This window comes from Enoplosus armatus, chromosome 9, assembly GCF_043641665.1.
Source record: "Enoplosus armatus isolate fEnoArm2 chromosome 9, fEnoArm2.hap1, whole genome shotgun sequence".
Taxonomy (NCBI): Eukaryota; Metazoa; Chordata; class Actinopteri; order Centrarchiformes; family Enoplosidae; genus Enoplosus; species Enoplosus armatus.
Genome location: NC_092188.1, coordinates 2,769,416 through 2,786,597, shown reverse-complemented (window position 1 = coordinate 2,786,597; position 17,182 = coordinate 2,769,416). Strand labels below are relative to the sequence as shown.

Sequence of the window (17,182 nt, the reverse complement as noted above, 5' to 3'; positions counted from 1 at the left end):
TAATTTCTCGACCAACAGTTTCCCCAAGAGACTGAGTGCAATTCATCCGTGTGTTGTGTCGGGAATGAAAGGACGGACTCATGTGTGGTTAAATCACTGCTGATACTGCTCTCTTCACCAACACACAGTGGATTCACTGCAGGAGCCTGGTCATCTTAATCTAAAAATATCAGATTTTCAGGTTTTTCACTTAATAAATTGTTGGTAATAAGCCACAAAACTTCACTATAGTATGATATTACTTCATACTACACTAATGGGAGCATGGAGGTTCATTCTTGACCTTGGGAAACTCAAGGTTCACTTACTACGATATTCCCAAAGCTTTCAGCTGTAAGTAAACCCTGAGTTTAGGATGATCACAGTACAATAATAAGGTTTAAAGGGTTACCAAATCATACACAAAAAAACAGCTTTCAGCACTGCCACATGGCATGAAGTCTGTGGATTATAATGAGTCACTGTTTTTGGAAAGATATGTTGCTGCAGAGTTTGTCTCCATTGTATTGCCGCGGCGGCTGAAGTCTGAGCGGCGTAGATATCGAAACATGAGCAAAGGAAAAGGAAAGTATCTGCATGGCTGGATACAGTTAGCAGTCATTTGGATTTGGCTGAACTGACCTTTTAGGTTCTGTCCTCCGTAGAATCTGGATCCCCTCAGTGCTGAGCAGATCTACTGAATTTGCTTTGCTATCAGATGACTGTAAACTCACTGATCATAGGGCCGATGCATTATTTGTTAGCTGGTGTCGGGAAAGATTGTTGGTGTTACTAGTCTGTGTGTATTTGTCTGGATACTGTATGTGACCTTTTGGAGTATGCGTGCATCACTTGTGTGTGTGTGTGTGTGTGTGTGTGTGTGTGAGAGTGCACACGGGGGGTGGAATATGTACACAAAACCACGTTAGAGCTGTCACAAGCAGAGCTGAAATTGGATTAGTGTCACCCGTGATAAGGCGAAGGGGCGAAAGAGGGAAGAGGAGAAAATTGGAAGAAAGGAAACGGCTATTTCACCACCACTACCTCCCTCTCCACCTCCACCATAATTTCATTTCAAATTCCAGGCACTGAATGCATAACCGCACTGCCATGCCGTTATGGAGCCGGCTGAAGTTAATGGAATATTTATATGCAGGCAGTGGCACCCTGAATTTCCTTTCTTTTCCCAACAGCGTGCAACCCCCCCCCCCCCCCTACCTTTCTCCAATCTCTCCTTCTAGAATTGCCTTTGTTAGGATTTGACACTATTTTTACACCTCCAAGAGCACTGAATTTCCATCGGCTGCAGTTGAGAGGGCCTGTAGAGAGACAGTGAATGTGAGCAGGTGCTATTAGCCTCACTGCACTGTGCCACATAGAAATCAATGCAAGAGGAGTAACAACGGACGACCACACATCACGTACTTTTCAAACAGCGCTGGAAGATTCAATTAATGCTAATGCAGACAGGGACAGAGAGGGAGGACACAGACGTAAGGGCGTGTGATGAACCATACCAATAACTGGACTGATATCGCCAATATGCTGCGTCAAATAATGATGGAAGCCTGGAGACAGCCGGCAGTACAGGAGATTGAGAGCAGTCGGCGTGAAAAGTGAAAAGAGAAAGTAGCAGGTGGAGGAAAGGATGCTGGGGGAAAGATAGAGATGCTGACAGGTGAAACTGGGAAGAAACAGAGAGGGAGGGGAGGGGAGGGGGAAGAAATCCCGGAGGAGCTATAAATACAGCGAGAAAGGCCCTTGGTTGCTGCATAAAGCCACAATAAGATGCCCCGACATCGTTAGCATTCAGCTAGCGTAGCATTATAGCCCAGCTCCTGCTGTGTCTATAGTAAAACCAATAAGAGTGAGGTATCATGGGATTGTGCAGGAGAAATATGGCACATTCTTTAGCAGTGAGGGGGGGGGGGGGGGGGGGGGGGGGGCTGGGCGCTAAGAGAGGGGATTGAGAGATAGGACGAGTGGAATACAGATAGACTCCCATTAAGTATTCAACCACGGGGTCACAACCGTTACAGCTCCTCCACAGAGGCAGAGATTTCCATTTTGCCACATCCGAGGATTCATCCCTGTAGCTTTTGTGCAGTCGCAGTCTTGCTACACCGAAGGGATTTACAATTCTATCTGGGGTGGCTGGGGGGGGGGGGCGTGCTGGTTGTAAACAGTAAGAAGCAGTTTATGGTGTGAGTTTATCACCCAATAACTTTGCGGCCTGACTCAGTCGAAAAGCTCAAATAACCTGTTTGTGCTTCGTGCTGATGCTTTAATCAATGTCCCACGTTTGAATAGTGAGCTCCTTTCCTGCTTTGACGATATAAAAAAACGATATCAAGCCCTCACTTTTTTGCTGGAGTTGAATGGGTCCGACTATGCATGGTTTCCTCCAGTGACCCTGATACCCCCCTGAGATTGGATCATGCCTCCGTTAGGCTGGCTGAAGCTTTAACAGATAACAAGCAGGGACAGAAAGGAAACATATATGAGTACGAGTGAAAAAGACACCACGTGTTTGTGTGGTGGAGGAACAGGGAAACAGGGCTGTGTGGATCTGTGGGTGTTTGTGTTGTTCACTTCAAACAATGGGAGGGAGGTGTTCCTCTGCTCCCTGTTAGCATCTGAAAAATGACATGAATGGACACCTTTTGAAACAGCGACACCTCTCTCTTTGTGGGAAGGCAGGGTGTAATATTGGCAGAGCGAAAGAAGATGAGTCATGTCGCCTTTAATGAAAGCACCTGCGGTATCTGCGAGGAGTTGTGGTTGGCACCATCAGCACATTGTTATCTCCCTCTGTTCCCCGGCTAAGAGGCAGCGGCGGACCTCCCAGGCCGCCGCGTGGCGCCGTCGCACTAGAGGCCATTAAAGAAAAGCAGCAGCACCTGGCAAATAGGGGAACACTGGGGAGACAGAGGAAATGGGGGTGGGGAGGGGGGAAGAAGAAGCAAAAAGCCACACAAAAAAGGAACAGAGAGCGACTCATTATCGCTCAGAGCGGGCATTACAGGCTAGCTGTCGGCACACCTTCGGTTCTCTAGTGGAGTGTAGGTGTGAGGAGGAAAGTGGTGACTGGGAAAATTCATTCTGGCTGAAACTGTTTTCTTAATTAGACCTCTGCCTGGTGGGTGTGAGCTTCCTAACCTTCCAGGTCAGAATTTAAATATGAAAAAAAAAAAAAAAAAGGTTCATGACCAAATCTGGTCTTTTTATGGAGGAAAATTATGTTTTGAATCAGGTCTGGATATTTTGCAACAGGACAGATACAAAAGGCCACAGATGTCATATAATAACAGAATCTTCCTTGTGTGGACTCACCAAAAGGCCACAGTCACACATTTCTTCTCGTTTTCAAGCTCATTTCCCCCCCAGAGAGGAAGCGTTGGATAAACCAGTCATAAATCAAGGATGTTGTAACAGTGCCCCCTTGTGGACACGAGGAGAAAAGTGGTGAGGATTCACCTTGAATCTGCAGAGGCTCTGTCTGTTTGTCGCCTCACGTAAACACCGTGAAGAAGCCACACTGGTTGATGGTTGCTTGTTTTATCATATATGTCTGGTTTCATGATGACAAAAGTTTCTTTTCAAATGTAAAAAATACTTCATGCTGGTCAAAACAGACATCATGATATGAGTCAAAACACAAATGTTTGCCACATTTCAACCTGATCAGCGGAAGATAATGGCAGCCTTTATGGGGGGTCTGAATGGTTTGAAAGGATTTATTCAGCTTCACTTCACAAAGCACCAAACAATACAAAACCTTTCAAATGCCAATCTAAACACAATGCTCGTCAGTTTAATGTGCACCTGACCGTAATTATGCAAATTTGAGGTAATTAGCCAAGAAACCTGGTAGCCCTAATGAGTTGTTGCAAAAGAGTACAGGATAATGAGCCTCACATTGTGCGCTCTGGTTTACATAACACAGAAACTAAATGTCTCTTTTTAAGGGATCCCCATATACAGCAACTGCCACCCACAGACTTCACCTTCATACAAATACCTTACAAATTACACCCAATGCGTTTGCCAGTCCACGCAGCTGAGTCTGAAAAACATTTTCTTTAGCCTTTTCTTTGCTACCTGCCACAAACATGCCTTGGTGCTGCTATTTTGGCCCAGGTCACCTGTTGACCTGACAGACAAGTGTCAGGGGGGGAGCGCACATGTCAGCTGCAGGTGGAAACTCTCAGCGGGGAGCGAAGCTGTGGCGTTGTCTGGCACAGTTGGAGCCCAAGATAACACAGCACTGAGGAACTGCAGGTAAGGGGACTTCTCTTTTCACCTTTATCCTTCTTTTTTTCCACCTTTTCGGTTTAATTTTATGTGTTTTACTGTAGGTAACTGATGGGATGGGAGCATACACGCAGCCTGATTTCCCTGTGATGTTTTTTCAGTGGCTTGTATTTGCTACAGTGGTGAAACTGTACAGTAACAGCAGCAGACACGCACAGTTTTTTTTCTCCTGAAAAAATACTTGCTCTTTTCTTAGATGTAGCTGTTGTCTGCAGAGGTTACCTAAGGTTTCATGAGGTTGTGTGTGGCAGAGGTAAAAGCATATTTCCTTCTTTACTTCCAGGCATGCAGGTGGATAGAAACGTAGGCCTTTACATTTTCTTTTAGCTCTGCAATAAACCTTTACACACAAGCCAAATGTCTTATTTTAATCTCATAAGACAGCGCCAAAGGTCTGTCCTCTCAAGGAAGAATGGATTTTAAGGGATTTTCCCATCAGTGATATTTTAAACTGCTGACCCGATCAAAGATGACTCCAACCTGTATTTCGAATTTGTCACTTCTTCCCCTCGTCTCTCCTCAGCTAAGCAGTTAACTTCGGCATCATTCTGGAGGTTTCCAACCCTCTGAAGATGTACGGCCTGTATCTGGAAGCAGTGAACGATTACATTAATGAATCCTATGGAGAGGATGTGTGGAGACTGATTGAGAACCGAGCAGAAATACCCCACCTCAAGTTTGTCAGACATCAGATGTACAAGTACGTTGTTTTTGTATCATCATCACACTGCGGTGACTGGAACAAACCTGCACAATGCACTGGTTTTCACAGTTTTCTTTTGACAAAAGACTCACTACACTGTCATAGCATATAAGAATAATAGCACAGCAACCTTACAATGCTCAGGCCACTGCTCAATTCAAGTGCAGCACTTTGAAACCTGAAAAATGCAATACATTTGCTGCCAGTCACATTCATGAAATATTCAGTCTTTGGTTAGACAAACTATTACTATTCACGATGACAATGCACTTCCACAAAGCTGTACAGTGTAGCGCAATTTAGCACAGTGGTGCAATAATTATACATTTGTAAATCTCGCATTGTTCAATGATTGTTTTGACTATTTAGAGAGACTCTGTGATGTTGTGCTCACCCCAGCATTTGGTTTTGACTGACTGAATACGTTTTTACATGTCTTTACTGAGAAGCTGGTTTTAAAATCTTATTGGGGCAAAGAGCAGTCAAGAAAGAATAACTCCAAACAAAAATGAACGAATAACTACGCTCCTTCTTTACAGTGACAACCTGATTCTGAGGTTGGCAAAGGCAGCAGGCGAGGTTCTGGGAAAGACCCATGATGAGCTGATGTACGCCTTCGGGGTCTATATGGTCAAGAGGATTGGAAACTATGGATATGAGCGGATCCTAAAGGTGATATAGTGGTCCCACTTTGGTTGTCTAACAGCAGCAATAAACACGTCCTCCTTTCTACTTTCATTCCAGCAAACCCTGCTCATCCGGTCTGACTCTTGGAATAGAAAATTCAAAGGATCGCTGTTTATACAGTCCAGTATCTGTATCTAAAGTGGGGCTGAAAGGTGGGAGGTGTGGTGTAGAGACACAAAAGCAACGACTGCTTAGCACCAAACAGACATTGAAATAGATTATGACTTCCGTGTATTCTGACAGCATGAAAAATAACTTGTTTACAATTTAAATATCACCGTCATCCATCTTTTCCAGGTGTTGGGGCGAAATGTGCGTGACTTCATCAATGAGCTGGACAACCTGCACGAGTACTTTCGCTTCTCCTTCCCCAAGGTGCAGCCGCCGAGCTTCTGCGTGGAGGAGGAGTGCGAGACGAGCCTCACGCTGCACTACCGCAGCACCCGCAAGGGCTTCACTCAGTTTGTCAAAGGTAACAAGAAGCACAGCAGACGAAACACTGGCTGTGAAACAGTTTACCATAGTGACAGGAAACTCTGTTCGATCCCCAACCACAGACCTCTTTGAATGATATAAATACACAATTTGAATGTGATTAGTATGTAAAAAAAACAATTACTCTGAATGTTGTTTGGCTTGTCCAGTGTAGAAGACAGATATTCAGATCAGGAAAGTCGATATCAGTACAGACCATTAACTTCAGAGCAACATACACTATTAAAGGCCCATATCAGTATTTTTGTACGTTTTACCTCATTTACTACTAATTACACATACTTTACTATAGACTACTTCCAAACCATTTTGATGAATCGTCCTACCTTCCAGGGAGCCGCAGGACTACATTTATGTTAGTGTAAAAGTCAAACTTTACAGAGAAACCTGCTTGAGGTAGACAATGTGTACAACATGTCTTTAATCTTTTCATCAAAGTTTTGTTTTTTTGAGTTGCAATGCACTGTGGATAAACCAATCTGCACGTCCAGCTGCATTACCACAAAAAGATGATTCAACTTACATGACATAAAAGCAAAATTATGTTCACAGTGATGGATATATTTAAATTTTAGGTTAAGTCTCATTCATACTGTAGTGAACTGAACTGAAACCAGTTGGACGGTTGGAAAAGTTATTCAGAGCACTGGAGGGTGCGTTCCAAAACAAACTAAGACATACGAGACATTAATGAACTGTAGAGTTTGAGTTGATTATATTTGGTTGTTTTATTTAAGAATATTAAACAGGTGAATATTGGATCAAGAAAATCAATAATACACTAGTTAGTTTATAGTTTTATATCGTTAATAGTTTAACCTTTTCTCCTTTATTTTAGAGAAGATTGTCTGAAGCGTTTTTAAACTTTTTAATTTATTCTTTATTTAGCCAGGAAGATGCCGTTGACATACAAGATCTGCAGTTTCACATAAAAATGGCACATATTAGAGCACATACAATACCTAAAAAACAAAGAAGAGAGACATGCAGGTCATACCAGCGATATCCATAACACATTCCACCTCAAGACAAGGATTATGCAAAACAGCAACATGTTTCCTTCAGGACAGTTTTTAAAATACCTTTAAAGGTATTCAAAGAAGGGAGTGCTTCTGAGGTAATGGTATTTGCTGCTCATACCAAGCCCAGGGTGCATGAAAGGAGAAAGCAGTTTTACCAAGTTCTGAGTGCACCCAGGGGACATTTAAAAGAATCCGATTAGTAGATCCGGTGCTATAGTTGCTGGTATGATGGGATAAAAGGCTGGAGATATAAACAGGTAGTTTACCTACAAAACGATGAGCCTTATGTTTAATATGCTGTGTTGAAAAAATAAAATAAATGATTCGCAGGGACAAGGCAGCCGCCACGCCATCAGGCAAGGACCATTTCTCCAGGCAAAGTGATTGATTCAAAATAAAACTCTCCAGTTCGTTCTGAAATTAAACTCACACGACCCATTTTGACTGAATGCTTTATAAGCAAAAGTTGACCTCTGCACACCCATGACCAGTGTGTGTAATTGACTCCTGCAGGGCAGCTCTCTCAAGTGGGACGGCAATTCTACAACACAGATATCGAAGTGGAAATTCTGTCTAAAGAGGAAACCGAGAAAATGACGTATGTGGTAAGTACTCGGGCTTCGGTCAAGTATCTGTCGAGCATCTCACCTTGACCCCGTGTCAGCTCTATCAGCATGGAAATGATTCCATCACCTCCAGGCGGAGGTTTTGTTTACACTCAGGCAGCAAGTGTTTATTGGATGGAGATAAGTGCTTATTGGGATGGAACTCTGGGTAAACTTTACAGCAGGATAAATGTGAAATGTGCAACCTCGTATACCTGTTGTCATACTGTCTAGTATCAGCCAACATCAATGTCACCCCTGTTGCAGAAAGTCACTGTTTTCATTCCTGAAACAGCCAGCGAGTCTTTCACTGTCGCAGTGAACCCCGAGTTTCTCTTATTTAGAGTTTATAGCTTGTAACTAATTACTTTATTGACTATTTAATAATGCTCGACAGATCAGAAAGATCAGCTATTTAACGGTGTTTAGGGGGAGGTACAGACACAGTACCCACAACCTTTAATTAAAGACTCACTAACATGTATATCATTAGACCTGATGGCTTATTAGAAGGTGAGAAAGTCGTTAATAAAGGGTTCTTCCATTATAATCCATCAGTCCTGGAAATCTGAATATTAACAAGTTGTAATGAAAAAGATTTTGGTGCAGATGCTCTGGATCTCTTTTCCAGAGAGACCTGACAGCCCAAACGTTGTCCTCGCCAAAGGCTTATTATTGATCTATGAAGCAATAAATGATGTATTAACCATTAAAAAGCCATTATTTGCAACTTAAAATCCTTAATAAAGTATGCCTTATTAGACAATGTCACTTTTTATTTTCTTTACACAACAGTTTCCAGTTTATTAGGTACACCTAGCTAAAATAAATGCAGTGTTACACAACAGTCCTGCAAGAAATCCTACCTTCATGTTCAGTTGTTGTTGAAACTGTTTTAGAGAGGTGTTGAGTCCACTGTATGATCCTGAGTGTATGCGGGGAAGTATGGAAGCCAAGTTTGTCTTCACTCTGATTATACAAAAAGCTGCATTTTTCATTTGACCTTAGCTTACAGCTGCAGTAGCAGTATAACTTGTTCTGATGAGAAAAGCTACATCTAACAAGCAATTTCAAAGGGTAGTGGACCGACAATAGTTTTCTTTAAACATAATGTCACAAGTGCGTGGAGGAGATAAATGGGACTAACATTCAAAGTCATGTTCCGCCCTTATGGGCAAATAGCTGTTGCCGGACAAACAACTTCTTCCAGAAAGAAACAAAGGAAAGAACAGAAAATGTTTTGTGAGGATATTTTCTCATAATTTCTTTGAAATGATACGTATTGGTCTTTTAAAAGATGTCAGAAGCTCAGAGTCTTGAAAATGATTTTGGTTTATCAGCTGCAGTTAAGAAAAATATCTCCAACTGTACCACAACCATATTTACACTAACTGATTCGTATTTCAAAGGTTTGACTAGCTTCTCTCCGCTCATCCAGGTTTATAAGATGAACTTCGACAACGCCGCCTTCAAACACCGCATGCCCCAGCAGAAGACAGCGCCGGGCTACGAGAAGCTGCCCATGAAGCGAGGCATCTTTTTTGACATGTTCCCCTTCAGCGTCATCTTCCGCCGGGACATGACCATGTACCGCATCGGTGACGGCCTCAAAGAGGTCTTCTCCGACCTCCAGGGCAAGAAGGTCAACGAGGAGTTCACTCTGATCAGACCCATGCTGGAGTTCAGCTGGGATAATGTGAGTACGGAAGTCATATTTGTAAATATGAAATCGCTCATGTGACTTAAATGACTGCCTTGCTGACCTCCTTACAACAAAAATCTTTCTTCTTACTCTCATCAGATCTACACCCATTTGAACAATGTGTTTGAGCTGTTGTCTAAAGCGGTGGTGGAGAGCAAGCAGAAGGTCAACATCCCCAAACTGAGCAAGGAGGAGCCTGAGGAGAAGGAGGAGAACGAGAAAGTAAAGAGGGAAGAAGAAAGAGGTGCCAGTCTTTCCATTTCAATCTTCTTTCTTTTTTCATTTCAAATGCATAATGCATAAAAAAGAAGGGTTCATTTCAAATGGATGAGATTACAAAACGTCCATCCCTTCATCCCTTCCTTATTTCAGTCCCTCAATTTAGTCCAAGGTTATTGTATCTGGCGAAATAGAACATTTATAATATATCCAGGGGGAAATTAACATATACTGTTCACTTAACAACAAAGTTAAATGCATTGCATCCTCAAAACACATATAACGATATTCAAATACATACTTATAAGGTTAACTTATAACAAGATGATTGAATTTAGAAGATATTTTCTGTTGTTTAACATTTTGTTCTGCTGGTTCATTGGGTCATCCATCCACTCACTGTTTCTGCTGCTGTCCCTCCATCAGAGCCGAAGGCAGTGGAGGAGATGAAGGGCACAGACCAAGAGTACAGCAGCGCTCTCACCCAATACAACAGCTCTGCCAACTCTGGAGGGGAAGATATTGAACTGCTGGCATTCCAGACTGTCACCGGTCAGAACATTTCACATTTTACATCTTGTGGCTGTTTTGAGATTAACAAGGTCATTTAGTAAAAGTTTTAACTTTCAATAATTACTAAACTTCTAAACTCAGTTTTATGTGTGCAAAAGGTCAACTGCTTTAATAATTTAATTCATTTAATTTCAATCAATTTTCACTTTCCTGCTACTATGTTTTGTAATTGCCTTTCCCAGGAAAGTGTAGCGAGACCATCTTTGAGGACATGCGGGAGCCTCCAAAGAAACCTCTCCACCTGAAGGGCCAGATGAAGTATGTCCCCCAGTGGGACTCCCTCATCTTCCTGGGGACACCCATGTAAGACCACAGCCTACAAACAAAGATGTGTGAAGGTTTTGACTCCTTCCCGGGTCCACTTGGCTCCTAGAAACTGGAACCCGACCCCAGGCCAGGTCCAACTTTATGGTATATTAAGGCTTATGGGGTCGGGTAGGGTCCTGTTCTATTGCCTTGAGTCTGTATGTCAGCGAATCTAATACCTGAGTGAATCCAATCTTATCGTGGGGCGCATCGCAGTCACTGCAGGAAAAACATCATGTTTTTGAGGGTGAACTGTAAAAAATTCAGGACAAAATTTCAACCACGGATGCTTTTTCATTTCTGGTGCATCCATCATGCTACTGCCAGTGTTTTCTCTCTACTATGGTCTGTCAACTATGTTTTGGATTGGGTCTAATTATCTTCAGGTCAATTTAAGACCAGTTCTGAGAGCCTTTGTGTCTCTTTCGGATGTGTTTTTTTGAAAATTAATGAATGCAGGTCAGATTCGGTTCAGGTTTACTACTGGTCCCTTTTTTACGCACACAATGGGCAATCCAAAATTACATTGAGATTAACCTTCACTGTTATTGGTTTATTAAGAGAGAGAAATTTCCCCTTTCATAAGTTTTATAGGAATATTTTACATTTTAGTAAGAAGTTTTCTGATCTGGCCCTTTCTTCATTTTCTGTTGCTGTTTTGGCTGTTTATGCTAACTAAACTAGCTAAACACAGGCTTACAAGTGGAGGGTTTCATTAACATCATCTTAATTGAGAAAACACAGTAACATATGATAATCTGAATTAAACAGATTGTGAGAACAGTATTTCTATTGAAAAGCTCAAGAGTTTCAGAGGGGTGGGTATGGCATGACCAGCGTATGTTGTTGTACTAATGAAATGAATGCTGTGGAAATCGAATGGTGGTTTATGAGCTATCACAGTACAGGTAATTTTCTTTTTCCCCCAGCTTATTTTAAGGACAAGCCTTCAGTTGTTTTATACATACAGCAACCCACGACTGTTTGAGAAGGTAATTTAAAGACAATTGCAAGACATCACAGCTCAGGTAGATCAGTTTATTTACCTGTCTGAATGTAGTTCTGAAAACTCAGGGCACTTTTTTCACTGTGCATTAAAATGCATTTCCATCCTCTCTCATGTGTAATTGTTGCCATCCTATTTATTCAATACTAAACTGCTTCACTGAAATTAGGGTTGCTTTTTTTTCTCCCTTATTTAATGAATGTATTTCTTTCTTTCTTTCTTCTCCTTATTCTTGCAGTATAGAGACGGTGGAGGACATGATAAAAATGGGCGTGTACGTGAATGACCTGAACCTGCATGACTCCAGCAGAGAGCTGATTTTGGCCGGGACACAACAGTCGGCTGAGCTGCAGCTGGCCCTCGATCAGGTGAAGACTGAATCCTTAGTCTCCAGAGATGCAGCATCATTGATGTGGTGGGGAACTCAGTTGTACAGTTTGAGGTGGTTCATATTGCCATTTAAAATGTACTGTTACAAGACTTGTGTGATTGAAAGCAGGAGTCATATTATATGATACGCTGAGTGCACAAAATGTAAGAAGTGCCAGTTCTCTCCATGAAACAGCCTGGCCAGATGAGCCCAGGTGAAACCTCTGCTCCTTGATTGATTTCACCCATTAAATCCACTTCAGTCATGCAGAAAGAGATGTGGATTAAGAGGATTAGAGAAGGCAAAAGGGGATTTTTTGAGCTTTAAGAGAGGTGAGACTGTAACTGTAGACTCTTCTGTCCCATTGCTGATCCTCTAGGAGCAACAAAAATATGCTCAGCTACAGGAAATCATCAAGAAGCTGGACGAGGAGAAGAAGAGAGGAGATTCTTTGTTGTACGCCATGATCCCTAAAGCTGTGGCCGACCGCCTCAGGAAGGGGATCACTGCACTGGAAACATGCCAGGTACAAGACAGTGCTGTTGACAGTGCTGTTAACAAGGATAACGGTACTCGAAAACCACAAAATATGAGAGTATCAGGTTCTGTAAAATGGCTTACTGCTAAATTAAGGCCATAGATTTCTACTATCCTAGTAATATGTTGTGTGATCATAGCACCCACTCTACTTAAAGGAAGTGCACCCCTTGCATCTCAAATACTTTTTGCTCCGTCGACCCACTCCACAGGGGTAAGGGGTCAGTCATGCGACAGTGCCCTTAGCTTGGCAGTGAACTCCACATGAAATGGAACTGCCATTTTCTCAGAAGCAAAATTTGTGACCGACAAAAGAATTAGATTTAGCTTCAATCACAGCGGCTGCGCAAGTAAGAACAAGAAGGGTGAAACATCTCATGGATGACTAAAGGAACCTGTGGCTGAGTGACCCTGAGCTACTCACAAGCATCTGGTAAGTATACTGCTGTTTGCTCACAGTGTGAGATTATCATAACTTTGCTTGTATCCCAGGTCTTCCCCGACGTGACCATCCTGTTCAGCGACGTGGTCAAGTTTAACGAGATCTGCATCCACATCACACCCATGCAGGTGGTGGACATGCTCAATGAGATCTACATCGTCTTCGACACGCTCAGCGAGAAGCACAACGTCTACAAGGTCAGTCTAAGAAAGCAGCACAGCCTGATGTATCTGCCTATGATTCAGATCACTCTCTTATCACAATGTAGAAATCCTCGCTCTCCCTTCTGTCCAGGTGGAGACAATTCGCGATGCCTACATGGTGGTGGCGGGCGTGCCCAACAAGACCACCTTTCATGCGCACCATATCTGCGACATGGCCCTGGACATGCTGAGCTCCATCGACCACCTTAAAGACCCCTCCACCGGAGATAACATCCAGATCAGAGTCGGTGAGCAGTACAACTGTCTGGAGCTTTAGTAGCTCAGGCATGATAATGCTTCCAGATTATTTTGCTGTTTTGGTTTTGCCTGTTGCGGGCCATCATCAGGTCACAGCTCAGGGTCAGCCAGTCTTCACTGCCTCTGAACTGATTCAGTTTCTACATCCTTGTACTTCAGACATTTCCAGTTTGGGCTTTTTATCTACTTAAACATTCTGCCACCTTTAAGTGAGCTCCAAAAAATAAAAATTTGGGATCTTGGGGGGCACAACAGAAAGATTTTTCCTCAACCACAGGACCCAGGTAAAGTATACAGATCAAGACACTGACTCCCTATTGTCACAAGGGGTCGCTGTTCTGACATCAACCCTAACCACAGACATCTTTGGAGAAAACTCTGTGTTTAAGATTTAGTCAGATTATTTTACCTGGGGACCTGAGGCCATCAGGCAGCTGGAACTGAGGTGTGTAAATTGTGACTAAACATTTTGAATTAAAGGAGCATTGAATAAGCTATGACTTATCATTCACTACTGGCAACTGGCATTTTCTGTGGCAAACACTATGACCCCATGGTCTGTAACTGATAAGAATAAGTCATAAGACAAAGTGGGGAGTCAAATATCACTGAACTAAACATCCATTCATCCATCTATTCCGTAAACTATTCATTCTGATCAGGGTCTTGGGGGTTGGATCCTGTCCCAGCATGCTTTGGGCTAGAACGTGGTCCCTTGACAGGTTGCCAATCTTGATGCAACACCGGAAGAAAACATTGCTTTCCTTAGACTCTTTTTCTCCAATGGCAAAAGCATCTTTCCAGTAAAGGCTGGAAAGCAACTGTTTAGTCATTAGTATTAATCAACAAACCTACGACTCCTGCACAAATATATTATGGTCAAAGACAGTGACAGTAACTGTCTTAAACTGTATCTTCAAGATAAAATATGAATTGTATGTTATTTTAATTGTCTTTTCCACTTTACACAGAAGAAATGATATATCATCTGCAGGTTGACGTTTTGTCCCTATTGGTTACTTATAATGACAACCTCAGAATTCAAGGGTCTGGGTAAATGTTGGCTGTGATATGTGCAAGCTAAATACCTACTATAAATGTAAACCAGTTTTCGTTTTCGTCTATGAGGAAAATTTGACAAGCTGAAATAAAACATGGATTCCCTTATTAATGAATAAATCAGCTCAAGTTTGGTTGTATGAACTGTTTTTCCTCTCTCAGGTATTCACTCAGGTATGGTGGTTGCTGGTGTGGTGGGTCTGAAGATGCCTCGCTACTGTCTGTTTGGCGACACTGTGAACACAGCCTCAAGGATGGAGAGCAATGGAGTGGTGACTACACTAACATATTTAACAACCCATTGCCCAAAATGTGCTAAATAACCCACTGCAAAAGTATAAATAAGTGCAATAACTTTCATGATTTGCCTCAGCCAGCTCATGTAGATTACTATAGAAAACCACTTTCTGCCTAATGACACCATTGTGCATGCTGCTTTTTAGTTAATGCAACAGGCTAATCGCTTCATTTGCTTTCCATTACTTACAGTAATATAAGTTAATGTCATGTTTTGTGGGAAATCTGTTCTGTGATGAAAAGAAAATTAAAAAGGAGGCAGTTTGCAGGCTTAATGTCCTCACTATACACTCCCATAAAGGAAGAAAACCCTGAATGAACTCTCATTTGAGAGTCCAGTAAGCTAAATGTTTTCACTTCCCTTTGATGATTTAAAATGGTTTCAGTACAGATGGAGCCTGTATTTCAATACTCAGCTTTAGCAGTAGTTTTGTGTATGTGCGTCTGTCTGAACAGGGCATGCAGATACACATCAGCCAGACCACCAAAGACCACCTGGAACATGAGCCCTATATCATTGAGGAGAGGGGCAAAATCTTTGTAAAGGTGAGTGGTTAATATCAGCCATACCTTTTACTCATCTCTGTCATTTTCCTCTGCAAATTATGGCTTTCTTCTCCACCATCCACTGATTGAGATGGACATTATGATTAATTCTTTACATGTCAGGTTTCAACAGCCTCGTATGTAATACTTAAAGCCCTTGATTCCAAGATCAGGTGCATGATTTGAATGGGGCAGAGTATTACTTGAGCCCATACTGAGATATTTCCGACCTGGCAGTCCATGCGTGTTAATATTAATCCATTTTAGATGAAATGTTCTTTCCAACAAGTATATACAGCATTTTGTGATGAAAACATTTTATCTTCCTAACATCTTCCAGGGTAAAGGCTACATGAAGACCTACTGGCTGAAAGGAAAGAAAGATCTGTCGTTCAAGACCCCGGCAGAGCTGCGCTACAGCAGTGAACAGAAAGACTCTGAGGACAAGAGCTCTAATGGGTGAGTAGACAAAAGGAGAGCAGTCAGCACCGAAGACTCCCTTTTCGCCTGTACACAGAGTAGACTCTGGGTGCCTCCTGTTGCTTCTGTCAGAGCTGTGCTCATTGCCCCCTGCAGCACCAGACAGCAAGCAAACTGAGAGGCTGTTTTAGGTGCTTTTGTTTGTTTGAAGGAGTCAAGCTGACCACCAAAAACAACACTGTCACTGAGATGAGGCAGTGCAATCCTTGGGTTACTGAAGCGCCGCAAAAAACAAAACAGGGTGAGAGAAAACAGGCAAAGCCGGCATTACAAAAAAAATCCCTCTTAACAATCAATTTAGTCTGATAATCAAGACTTTGAGACCTAAACAAAGAAATGATTCTGCCACTTAACACAATTCAACCTGTTCCCAGTGCAGTTTCCCTTGTTTCAAGGTGTCGGTATCTTGAAACAAAACAGAAAAGGGTGAGTAAGTACACTAGTAACATGAACATTGTATTGTTCTGAAAAATGAATTAAAATGAATGAACTGAAAATAGTTGAAATAACATCACTCAAAGGACAGATTTATTTGCTTATTTGAAGAAAATATGATTATGGGACCTTTTTTACTCTAGGCTAAATGATTTGTTAAGGATGTGTTGAGGTGTGTTGAAAACTCCTGGCAGGAATAAACCTTATTGCAGTTCGGCACCCAAAAGTAGAAATGTTTGATTTCTGACAGCATGATTACAGATATTCTTAACAATGTTCTTTATGAATCACTGAGAAACTCTACTAATGTGTATCTGCACTAGTTCCACAAGCAGCAATGCAAAGCGCATGGCCTCCAACCTCCACATCACCGGCAGTGAGGAGCAAGCTGAAGGGAAGCCGAGCCCCAGCGATCTCCCCCTGGATACCCTGCCCCCACCAGAGGCCGCTAACGAGCCCCCCTCCATTTCAACCGAACCTCAGGAGAAGGAGAAGGCCAAAAAGACTAAGAACAACAAGGGGGCCAGGTTGGAAGTGCCCCAGGGAAACGCAATGCCGGAGTCTTTGCAGGCCGACGGGCTGGAGAACCCGGGTCCTTTACTCAACAACAAGAGACACAGCTTCATGCAGCAGTACGCCAAGCTGCCCACCAACCTGCCCATGCGCAGCGCCTCCTGCTCCATTCTGTGAGAGGGCGGTTGTAGTGTGAGATTACCAGATGACTTCAACATGTGACAAGGGTGTGATGCTGAAAATATCATTTAAGTTTAATCAGGGGCAAGACAAAGCAGGCATTTCAACGTTTTCAATATTTATGGTGTCTGACGACCTGCATTTTAACACATTTTGAATGTCAAGGGGTTGTGAGAGACATAGACTTTTGAGTAAAATAACAGTTACGTGGCAAATTAAACTGAATACGAACACTTCAACTTTTAAACATT

The 17,182-nt window shown here is 42.4% G+C and overlaps 1 protein-coding gene across 1 annotated transcript; it reads left to right on the top strand.

Annotated features, from left to right (window-relative positions):
- The first annotated feature begins 4,865 nt into the window (after positions 1-4,865).
- LOC139290068 (soluble guanylate cyclase 88E-like) lies at positions 4,866-16,928 on the top strand. The gene is made up of 16 exons (XM_070911758.1): positions 4,866-4,993; positions 5,536-5,668; positions 5,981-6,155; positions 7,714-7,805; positions 9,244-9,501; positions 9,607-9,751; positions 10,153-10,278; positions 10,482-10,602; positions 11,850-11,979; positions 12,361-12,507; positions 13,011-13,157; positions 13,255-13,411; positions 14,643-14,752; positions 15,234-15,323; positions 15,664-15,782; positions 16,562-16,928. Exons 1-16 carry the CDS (start codon positions 4,866-4,868, stop codon positions 16,926-16,928), a joined length of 2,445 nt encoding a protein of 814 aa, XP_070767859.1.
- Positions 16,929-17,182: the final 254 nt, after the last annotated feature.